The 11,831-nt window shown below is 48.4% G+C and overlaps 1 protein-coding gene across 1 annotated transcript in view; it reads left to right on the forward strand.

Annotated features, from left to right (window-relative positions):
* Positions 1-4,492: 4,492 nt before the first annotated feature.
* FIGLA (folliculogenesis specific bHLH transcription factor) overlaps positions 4,493-11,831 on the forward strand; it is an 11,097-nt gene continuing 3,758 nt past the window's right edge. Inside the window, exons 1-3 of the mRNA XM_032771296.1 lie at positions 4,493-4,723; positions 8,188-8,340; positions 10,655-10,891. Of these exons, the coding sequence (XP_032627187.1) occupies positions 4,493-4,723; positions 8,188-8,340; positions 10,655-10,891 (621 nt within the window). The remainder of the gene's footprint in view (positions 4,724-8,187; positions 8,341-10,654; positions 10,892-11,831) is intronic.

The raw sequence follows: 11,831 nt of genomic DNA on the forward strand, positions 1-11,831 counted from the left end.
GTGCATGCACTGTTACCAAATGCACATGCACCAGAGTCCAAGTTTCCAAAAGTGCTCAGCAATCTGCAGCAATTATTGAAGCATGTGTGCTCAGTAGGGGCTGTGGGATGCTGAGCTTTGGAAAATCGAGCCACTGCATGTAGGTGCCTAAATGGGAGCTGCGCTGCCATCATTTGAAAATCGGTTCCCACGCTGGATAGCTAAAGATGATTTCAACTGACGAGTGAAAATGAGTCAACGTTAGTCTCTGCCACTCATCGGGTCAATCCTTTCACTCCAGACCGTAGCACACTATTAATATAACACAGATAATTCATACCAAGAGCTAGATTCATGTCAGAATTAACAGCCCATTTACACAGGAGCCTTCTGTGTTTGTCAGAAGTACAGCTCATGTGCTTCACTAAATAAAAGACACACAACTAGGGCAGATCCTGCCTTTCTCAGTCCTCACGCAGGCAAAATTCACTCTCAAGAGTAAAAAGTAGAAGGACTGGCTCTTGATTTTTCAAACAAATGAACCCCCTGGCTGTCATACAGAAGTCACCAACTTCCAGTTATGAACAGACAATAATAATAATATATTCTAGTCTCGGGCAAAATACTTTACACTCATTTACTATCTGTTATAGAAGGGGTGATATTATTATTCTCTAGACCACAGGACCTGGAGTGGACTCCTGGATTCTATTCTCAACTCTGCCAGTGATCCATGTGACCGTATGTAAGGGCTTCAGTTCTGGTACAGGAGGATTTCAGTTTAGCTCCAAAAATTAGTTCAGCCGGGAAAGCATGTTTGTTACCTTTTCTTTTATCCTTAATGTCAAACCCTGGCATTTGTGCTGTCCCTCGAACAAGCAGCGCAGTAGCAAAGGAGTAAGCGTGGTACAGTGACTCAAACAGAGTGCAACTGAAGACGCTTCATGCAAATATTTGCAGATCCTGAGTTTTCATTGCTTCATCGCTCCACAAGTTGGCGGTTATTTGCAAATAATTTAAGGACCTCTGTGAGATCATGTATTTTCTCCAAGCTACAGCACTTTTCAATTGTAACAGCATGATGGCAACACAGCAATGGGAAATATCATTTAAATCCTTACCAATGGTGGTGATATTTTTGTCACTTTGTAGGAAGAAGAGAAGGGAACGATATGGGAAGAGTAGAGAACAGGCAGGTAGAATAGTGCCATCTAGTGTTATATTGCAGCTGTTGGCAAAAAAATCCCTCTCATCACTAATAATCAGATTCTCAAAACAGCAAAATCTGTCCCTAAATTCTGTATTTAAGAGATGAATACCTTTTCATGCAGGTTATGATCCACAGCAACCTTACACTCAAGTCAACTGGCAGATCACCGTGAACTCTGAGTAACAAAATTGAGGATGAACCTGCTGAAAAGTCTATAACAAATTGCCATGTTGCCAAATGTGTGTGTGTGTGAGAGAGAGAGAGAGACTAGATCAAACCAGCCAAAATCCTTTTAACTGTAACTTTAGATACATCTGAACTCAGGTTTTCTCCAATGAATATTTTCGTACTCAATGAAGGAATTGAAATCAATTTCTGATATGTTAGACTGTTATAAATGTGTAGTAACTGTTGAATGGCAGATTTACACCAGTGTAAATGAGATCAGAATCTGGCCTTAATCAATGTTGGACAGCGTAAAACCTTGGCCATGGAATACATTGTCAGAGCAATCCTAAAGAGTGTGAGGAAGAAAGGAAATATTGTATTACTGTAGTACCAATGAGCCCCGGTCATGGGCCAGGACCCTAGTGTGTTCGGTGCTGTACAAACACACAAAAAAGACACAGTCCCTGCCCCAGAGATGAAAGGTATTTGGAAGGGTTTCTAGAGCAAGGGAGGTAACATGCTGGCTTCTGTCACCTAAGACAACGATGTAATTACACAAAGGACAGGAGCAAACCCATGTAAGAATTAGCAAGAAAGTGTGCATGGTGCTGAATGTAAGGGGGCTGAGAAAATCAGCCCCGCACTAGCGTCAATGCATTGAGCAGGAGGCTGTTGGATATGATGGGAATCTTGTTTAGATACTTGTTATGCCATTAAGGAGAAGGAGAAAGTTTGCTACCTAAGTGGAGATGGGCTCATGCCACAAAGTTTGGACTTAGATTTCAGCCTCCTGTAAAACCTGAGGAGTGTGGTTTGAATCCAGAGTTTTGGTCCAGGTGCAAGACCCACCAGCCAGACCCAGTCCCTTCTAGCCAATGAATATATGGTACAATAGGGGGCTAATGAATATATTAAGTTTAGAATCACACTTGCAAAGTGTGCACATTTCTGCAGGCCCTTTAAGACTGTAGAGCTGCAGCAGATGGGTGGTTATTTCCTGAGCTGTTTCAGCCACATGATAGTGCACTGATAGTTTCAGACATCTTTTATTTCCTGTTGATCTAATCCCAGTAATCCAAAACAGACTATGTTTCCTGTTTGACCTGATGCAACTTCTTGGAGCGCTCGGCATCTCATCATTTGAGAGCATTTGCCTTTCTCTGTAACTGAATGATTCCCATTTACCTCTAGCTTAATGAGCTCTCTGGAAAAGCCAACCTGCGATGCTATTTTTGCTGATATATTAGGCCCAGCTCCTCAAAAGTATTTAGGCACCTAATTTCCATTGATTTCAATAGGCATGAGATGATGGGCCTTAGAGAATTTGGACCAATCCTGCAAACCTCTGCACATGAGTGACATTACACATGTGACTACTCCCACTGATTTCTGATCAGTATTAGCCCCACTTCACCATAGTATCTGAGTGCTTTGCAAGCTTTAATGTGTTTGTCTTCCAACACCCCTGGGAAGAGTATTATTATCCCCTATTTCAGCTGGGGAACTGAGGCACACAGATGAGTTACTGGGAGTTAGGTACCCAAATACCTGAGGATCTGGGCTGGAGTGACTTGCCCGGAGCTGACAGGAAACCTGTCGCAGAGCATGGCTTGCCTCAGCATTGGTTACCTTGCTCTCTCTATGCATCGTGGAAAGAAAATCAAGCAGGGGAGGAGGGGAAGGTGCCCCCCAGTGCCTGGCATCAGCCCCCCATCATACACTGGGGGAGGGGAAGGTGCCCCCACTGCAGGGCTGTAGTCCCCCATTTTGCAGTGGGGGAAGGGAAGGTGCCCCCAAAGCAGGGCTGTAGCCCCCCATCATGCACTGGGGGAGGGGAAGATGCCCCCAGTGCAGGGCTGCAGTCCCTCATCTTGCACTGGGGGAAGGGAAAGTGCCCCCAAAGCAGGGCTGTAGCCCCCCATTATGCACTGGGGGAAGGGAAGGCATCCCCAGTGCAGGGCTGTAGCCTCCCATCATGCACTGAGGAAAGGGAAGGCGCCCCCAATGCAGGGTTGCAGCCCCCATCATGCACTGGGGAGGGGAAGGGGCCCCCAGTGCTGGGTGCAGCCCCCATCATGCACTGGGGAGGGGAAGGGCCCCCAGTGCAGGGCTGTAGCCTCCCATCATGCACTGAGGGAGGGGAAGGCGCCCCCAATGCAGGGTTGCAGCCCCCATCATGCACAGAGAGGAGCAGATCACCCGACCCACGACTAACTCCCTTTCCAGCAAGCGGGGACAGGACCCTTTCTCCAGTGCTACCGCAGGGCTAACCCAGCCCGGCCGCGGACAGCGCCCCCCGGCGGAAAGCGGGGCCGGGGGCGCCTTGCGGCAGCCCCAGGTGCGGCTCCTTAGGGACGCCGCGTCCGAGCTGCTCAGTGCGGACGGACGAGTGACCCCCGGGCGTCTCCAAGCTGCTCTCTCCCGCCCTGCGTCGCGTCTCCGGGGGGGAACGAGACACCTGTCCTGGGCTCCCTGCTGCCCCTCCCCCAGCTGAGCCAGGTAACCTCCTCCCCCCCGCCACACACACAGAGGGAGTGAGCAGGCCCCCACTTCTCATCTCCCCCCGCCAGTGTGCCCTGGGGGGCGCATATTGTATTCTCAATTGACTCCTGCACCCCTCCCATCATAGGGGAGCCAAGCACGTTGGGGGGGGGGCTTCTAGGGCACCCCCATTGCACCTCTCTGGAGTCCTGCACCACCAGACTCATAAGTGAGCAATGGACACCCCGGAAGGACTGCTACTGCCCCTGCTTGTGTTTTCTGGGGGCTCCCAGAGCAGCTCACCCCCTGGTGAGAAGTGCATCCCTCCATTGTACCCTCTGGGGGGTTCCACTGTGGCCACCCGCAAAAATACAGCTGGTGAGCTCTGTGTTACCTGGGGGGAGGTATTGAGTGCCCTCTTCACTCTACTCCCTGAGGCTGTCAGAGCAGCTAGCCACTGTCACCAAAATACCCCACAAGTGAGCAGTGCCTCCCCCCCCGCGACTTCCACATTCCTCCCCAAGGGAATGGCCAGTCCTGTTACCTGGGTCAGTTAATGGAGCAAGGGAAGCTCTCTCCCCCCCCCCCCCAACTTAGGTGCTCCCTTGCCTTGTTGGACCTGAGTGGCAACTGATTTGCTTTGAGACCTCACAGATGGCGGAGCAAGTTTCTGAGGAAGAGGAGCAGCAGCACCAGGTGCCTCTGTTGGTGACCCCCATGCCTGAGGTGCTGGGAGATGTCCTGAGTGAGCAGTTTGGCCCCCTCCCTTTCATGGCAGCCATCACCAGGATGAAGAGGCAGCCCTCCGGGCACTACCTCTCCACTGAGAACCTGGAGGAGGTCTTGGAGAGGAGACAGGCAGCTAATGCCAAGGAGAGAGAGAGGGTAAGCGGGGTGCACATGCCTCAGGGCCTCTTGTTCTCCATCAAAAATAAACAGCTGCTTTTTGTTTTTAAAGAATCAGTGGGGCAAATAAGCTGTTGGCGAGCCAGCTGGAGAATTGGGCAGATGGGGGAAATGAGTCTGAACTTCTACATTTTGTTTCTCTAACATTCCAATGTGATCCAGGGAGTTGGGCTCATGGTGGGAACAAGCAGGTCCTGATCCAGGACTACAGAACTTCTCACCTCAGTCTGGGCTTCAAACACCCCAAATCGTGGAGGGATGCTGATACAAAATTTCAGTTCTGGCTCAAATCTTCGCTACAGGGTGCAATTAATTATTAGCTTCTAGCTTATCTTTGGCTTCTGTGGAGATCTCTAAATTATTATTCAATGCTTCTATCGAGGTGATGTCGTAAAGTCACAGTCAGCTCTGGCCCCCGTTGTGCTAGGTCAGGGGTGGGCAAACTCGATATGGAAATTGTATGGGGGGGGCATGGATACTCACAAAACTGGGGGTTGGGGTGTGGGAGGGGGTGAGGGCTCCAGCAGGGGTTGTGGGCTCTGAGGTGGGGCCAGAAATGAGGAGTTCAGGGTGTGTGTGTGTGAGGGCTCTGGCTGGGGGTGTCAGGGCTGGCTCTAGGCACCAGCGCTCCAAGCATGTGTTTGAGGCAGCATTCTGGCTCCTTTTTTTTTTTTTTTTTTACTTGGGGCGCAAAAAGCCGGGAGCTGGCCCTGAGTGGAGGTGAGCTGCGGCGGTGGGAGGCATGGGGAGGGCCGCAGGAAGTAACCTGTGGGGGGGAGGGGGGCAGAGGAACCACTCCCCCCTCAGCTCACCTCCGCTCCACTGCCACCTGCTCCCCGAGCATGCCACTGCTCCACTTCTCCCCCCTCTCTCCCAGGCTTGCCACGTGAATTAGCTGTTTTGCAGCAAGCCTGGGCAGAAGCGGGGAGAAGCGGAGCAGCAGTGGCACACTCGGGGGAGCAGGCAGAGTGGAGGTGAGCTGCGACGGTGGGGGCTGTGGGGAGGGCTGCAGTAAGTAACCTGGGGGGGTGCTGGCCCTGCCCCAACTCCACCCCTTCTCCACCCCATTCTAACCCCTTCTCCAAATTTCGGGCCCCGCCTCCTCTCCCAGGCACTCCACCGCTCTGGAGGGGTAGGAGGGGGGATGTGGCATGCCCAGGGAAGGAGGTGGGGCTGGGGATTTAGAGAAGGGGTTGGAATGGGATGGGGAGGGGTTGGAGTTGGGGCAGGACCAGAGGGCACGGGAAAATTTTTTTGCGTGGGGTGGTAAAAAACTTTGAGCCAGCCCAGGGGGTGTGGGTTCTGGGGTTGGGATGAAGGGTTGGGGGTGCAGAAGGGTGCATCAGCCTGGGACCAAGAGTTTCAGAGGTCAGGAGGAGATCAGGGCTGGGCAGGGGGTTGCGGTGCAGGAGGGTGTCCAAGGTGAAGGCTCCAGGTGGCATTTACCTGAAGCAGCTCCCAGAAGCAGCATCATGTCTCCCTCCAGCTCCTACATGGAGGCGCAGCCAGGTGGTCCTGTGCGCTGCCCTGTCCGCAGGTGCCACTCCTGCAGCTCCCATTGGTTGTGGTTCCCTGCTCCCTAGCAGGAGCTCAAGGGCTGGATTAAAATGTCTGAAGGGCTGGATACAGTCCCCGAGCTGTAGTTTGTCCACCCCTGTACTGGTGCTGCCGGACATGACGAGAGTCCTTGCTCTAAAGAACTTAGAATGTAAAAGTGAGGTTCTTTTCCCTCTCCTTTTGGAATGACTTCCCCAGCCCCAAACCAATGAAGCTCCCTAATCTCCCTGTGCGGCTGTCTTCAAATTAATCAGATCTGCTACTGTAGCCATGTTGCAGTAGCAGCTCCATGCACAGAGCTACTCCTTAAATGAATGGGAGCTCTACACCTGCAGCAGTTACAGAAGACAGCCCATGACATGGGAAAGTTGTCACAGTTCAGCAACAGATGTGATTTGAATGCTTGTGAAAGTGACTCTTATCTGCAAATGAGGAGTGTACACTTATGTATTCTAGATAGCCATCTCTCTGTTTGGATAGGTTGGGTGATTAGCACTTGTGGAACATATTTGCAAGCTTGATTGTTGCTGCAAAAAAAACGGTTTTTGGAAGACCTAGGTCATGGTGTACAAGCAACAGTAGATATTTGGCTCATCACCTACTCCATCAAAGTTTGCTCAGTGTAAATAATGTTATGGTCTCAGTGCAAAAGACTCTGATGCAACAAAATGACCTAGTTATTTGAACAAAAAGTTAAGAAATTCAAAATTCACATCATGGCAAATCTAGGTTGGCACTGTACCAAGTATAGACTGAGGTGAGAGAACTGAAAGGATGCGCAATGTCAATGCAAAATGCATTTGGCAGGTGAGTTTCAAATAATGGCATGCTGATGGAAGTGCACCCTACCAGAATTCTGTGACGCATCTGGGTGGTTAGAGTGGTCAGTAAACACAGCTGCAGCATGTGCTGTAGGCAGTTATTTTCAAACATTCTCACATAACTAACTGCTAGCACAACTTGGGCGAATATGCCTAAGGTCCTTGCCCTCAGCTGGAGTCAGATCCTGCGCACGCTTCTGCACCAGTAGTCCCTTTGGGTTCAGCGGAACTAGTCACAAGTTACTTGCTTGTGTAAAGGTGTCTATAGTCTGTGACCTAAGACCCAGATTTTTCGAGGTGTTTCTGCACACTCAGTGTTGCCCCGCTAAACCGATTTAGGAGCCTCAGTCTTCTTTTCAAAAGGGAGTTAGGCCCATAGTCTTAACTCCCATTGGCCATTAATAGGATTTTGGCTCTAAGTATCTAAATCCTTTTGAAAATGAGACTAGGGCTTCTAAATCGGTTTAGCATTCCAAGGCTGAACGGAGCAACACCTAAGTATCTTTAAAAATCTGGGCCTGGTGAGCTTAAAGCTTTTACATCAGAATTGCAGTAATCAGGCCAGTGACTCGTCTTGGGCATCTTAGGCATTCTGTTCATAGACCTTCTTGTTTAATGCTGAAGCACCCCCAGAACCAATGCCCTCAGCTTTGCTATTTGATCACAACTGTGTGGTTACCCTCATTTTTCCCAAGATACGCAGGTGATGGATTATCCCACATACAGTTATTAATTCAGTTGCACTTTACATTGAGGTTCCATTAATAAAGGGTTAATCAATGATTGATGCATGTGGTAGATGGCACATCAGTGGAAGGTATTACAGATGGTTACAAGCCACCTATCCGTGTGTTAGACTCTACAACCGTCGATTAAGTGGTTATTAAAACTGCATTTAATCTTTTCATAAAGGGCAACCAATTATTCTTAATGCAGAATGTAACTGATCTGTCCATTTTAAAATGAGCTGTCTTTAAAAGTTTCTCCTTTTCACCGCTGGGTGGATGGAGTTCTGCACCTAATGGACTGAATTTTGTGTAATTTCCTCTTCAATATCTTTGATAGATAAAAAACTTGAACAGTGGCTTCTCAAAGCTGAAGACCATTGTGCCACTGATACCTAAAGACCGGAAGCCTAGTAAGGTTGACACCCTTAAAGCTGCCACTGAATATATACGGCTGCTCCGCTTGATTTTGGAAGAAACTGGAGGCTTTGAGGTACACAAGAACCTTCCCCTCTCTGTGTAATAAATCTGTAATTCTTACAAGAAGTCTTGGTACCAGCATGTATGTGAATTGCAACTTAATGACTCTTAATGTAATCACTAACATCCAACCAAAATTTGAGCTTAATTCGTGGGTATTGTGCCTTCAATATTTAATATAATATGTGTTAAAACATCATGACCCCTTTCTACCTGTTCCTTCTACTTCACAAACTTCTAATAGCAAAATAAAGCAGCACTTTAGCAATTGGAAAGCTGCCATTTTTAATGTTAAATGTACTGGTCATCTCTCCCTGCCATCAATGCTTCCTGTCAGTTACTCAGTCACAGGAATAAAAAAGTAGCCAGGTTATGAAACAAACCTTTCTTATGAGCGAAGTAGTGACCTTACAGCTATAATCCTTGGGAGCTGCGTGAAAGCTCTCAGATGAACTTTTTTGTTGGAAAATGCAAGTTTTTATTAAATAATTGTTTTGCAAGGGAAGAATTTTGTTTTTTGGTTTCTGGAAACTGAAAAATGTGTTTGGTTTTTAACCCTTTCTCTCCCTCCCACCCTGTAAATGGGGGTGGGGAGTAGAGTGATCAGATAGCAAGTGTGAAAAATTGGGATGGGATTGGGGTAATAGGTGTCTATAGAAGACTAAGCTCCAAATATCAGGACCATCCGTATAAAATCAGGATGTCTGGTCACCCTAGGTGGGACTGGGAGATAGAAAACTAAAAATGAAGAAAAAGCCACTGAAACTACATACGTGGAGGGGAGGGTAGTCAGCTAAAGTAACTTCTTCTACTTTATTTTCTTATACTTCCCTTCCACTTTTCAAGTGGAAAAAGTAAAAGGGAGGATGGGTTCCCCCCTCCACACACTTTCAGTTTACTTTTATCCAGTGGCAAAAAAGAAGAGAAGGAGGTGGAATTCCAGTGCCCAAATTTTTTGATTTTTTTTTTCCAGCCACTGAAAAGCTAAATTTTTTTTATTTGAAATAAAAACTGAAGTTTTGAAACTTTCTATTTTTTCTAGCTTTTTTCCCCGGGGCAAGGGAAATGGAGGGGATCTCAATCCCCCGCCTCCCTCCCCCTGGCTTTAGTCCTTCAGTCTTTTAGATTTGGAGGTAGCTTCCACATTGGCTACCTCTGAAAATACTTTGCTGGAGCTTTCGGGAAGGTAGGTGAGCCCGGTGAGGGTTTGTATGAAAAAGGCCGCAGAATGGAGCAGAAAGCTGCAGAAACACTGAGTCGGCATGCTAGGGTTGGCCCTCCAGTGTTTTTTATGCACTGCAGCATTTTGTCGTGAGCTGCAAGTATCTTTGAGGGAAGTCATAAAACTCTGCATATGTATAAAGGAGTTTAAGCTGGCATAATTTACATGCTAAGGATCTGGAAGAAGGTCTACTTTGAAGCAAGGGGGTAGTCTACTTTCAGTTCCATGTTCTTGCACTCGCCTGTCTCCTGGTAATTAAGCTGCACAGACTTCTCTGTGCCCAGTTTAAGGCTGAGCCCAACCCAGAAGTGATATGCACCTGAGGAGTGAGAGTTTGATGTCCGTATCTGCATAACCTGTATGCTGTAGGGGCTAGAACAGAGGTGGGCAAACTATGGCCCGTGGGACCGTCCAGCCTGGCCCTTGAGCTCCCAGACGGGGAGGATAGCCCCGGGCCCCTCCCCTGCTGTTCCCCCCTTTCCTGCAGCCTCAGCTCGCCATGCTGCCAGCGCTCTGAGCGGCATGGCTGCCAGTCCTGCTGATCCAAGCAGCATGGTAAGGGGGCAGTGAGTGGGGGGGGGAGTTGGATAAGGGGCAGGGGGTCCCAGGGGACAAGGGGCAGTTGGNNNGGGGTTGTGAGGGGGGCAGTCAGGGCAGGAAGTGGGAGGGGGCAGATAGGGGGCAGGGGCTTGGCTGTTTGGGGAGGCACAGCCTTCTCTACCCGGCCCCCTATACCATTTCGGAACCCCGATGTGGCCCTCGGGCCAAAAAGTTTGCCCACCCCTGAGCTAGAATATGGTATAACTTTTCCTCTGGAATCCTTCTAGTATTTCTCAGACTCTGTGAAGACACCTTTAGCCCACATCTCTCGTATTTAAGGTTACAGAGATTATTCTTTGTTACCACTTACTCTCTGTTTTAGTCCTTCCTGGACTCCTGTATAGCAGCTGCCACCCTCTGGTTCTTAAGAAGGGCAGTTGGTTTGGCTTCTTCATACTGGTTTCGATATGTAATGGCTTACTGCAGTAGTGACCTCTGCAATGCCTTGTTTGAGGGATGGTTACCTAAGTTGTCCTGTCTTTACGCTGCCTTCTGTTGCTTCTAGAAATTGGAAGACCCTGTTGATCAGGAGTTAGCCAGCAGCGTTTCCATGCCAGTCTCCTTAGAGGAAGGTTTCGGGGGAAATGCCCTGCCACAGAGCGTCGGCTGTTATATCAGGACTGAAAACGACATGAGCGTAACTTGGACAAGCAATGTAGTGGAGAACCCTGTATACGTTTGGGGCCGGAGCATCCTTCCTTCTTACTTGGGGATCGTACAAATCCAGAAGAATGGAAGGCTGGTAAGAGAAAATGTCTGAGTTTAATAGAAGTGGGGAGGGACTTCAAGAGGCCATTTAGTCCATACCGCTGTGCTGAGGCAGGATAACACATACACCATCCCTAGATGTAGCATTCTAGCCTTATATTTTGACCTATATAGTCCTGTATAGCCTGCAATCTTCCGACCTGGGAGATTGCTCTCCTTGTGTGAAAGAAAGCAGGTGTGGCTCTATTGAAATGTCCTTAAGTTGCAATTTTCTCCCTTGCCTGTTGGTCCAGAATAGCTTGAGTCTGTTGACCTCTAGGGCATGTTACAAGGTCCACCTTTTCTCACAGACATACAGAGAAGGCTTGGATTTGGGCAGTTAGAGGGTGGGGGATTTTTGTTGAATTTAATTGCGTTGGCTGGCTGGCTTTATGTTTTTTAGCTTTGGGTTTTTGGAATACTTTTACGAGTTCTCGCAAAATTTGAACTACAAGTATGTTTAGATCTCAGGCATCTAACAAGTGAAACCAACATTATGAACTTATCTGCCTAAATTAGTCACCTAAATAAATGGGTTCATCCCAGAGGTGCAGTGCATATGTGCTTCCCCACCCCATGACTTTAACAAACTGGATGCTCAGTAATTCTGAAAATCCAGCTATCCAATGAAGCACCCTTGTTTTAAAGCAGGGGTCGGCAACCTTTCAGAAGTGCTGTGCCAAGTCTTCATTTATTCACTCTGATTTAAGGTTTGGCGTGCCAGTAATTAAGCTGGGGGTCGGCAGGCAACTCTTTCAGAAGTGCTGTGGCCAAGTCTTCACTTTATTCCTCTGATTGTTTTAGGGATTTTGGCGTTTGCCAGTTTAATACTTAAGCTGGGGGTCGGCAGGCAACTCTTTCAGAAGTGCTGTGGCCAAGTCTTCACTTTATTCCTCTGATTGTTTTAGGGATTTTGGCGTTTGCCAGTTTAATAC

The sequence above is a fragment of the Chelonoidis abingdonii genome, chromosome 2, assembly GCF_003597395.2.
Source record: "Chelonoidis abingdonii isolate Lonesome George chromosome 2, CheloAbing_2.0, whole genome shotgun sequence".
In the NCBI taxonomy this organism is placed as follows: domain Eukaryota; kingdom Metazoa; phylum Chordata; order Testudines; family Testudinidae; genus Chelonoidis; species Chelonoidis abingdonii.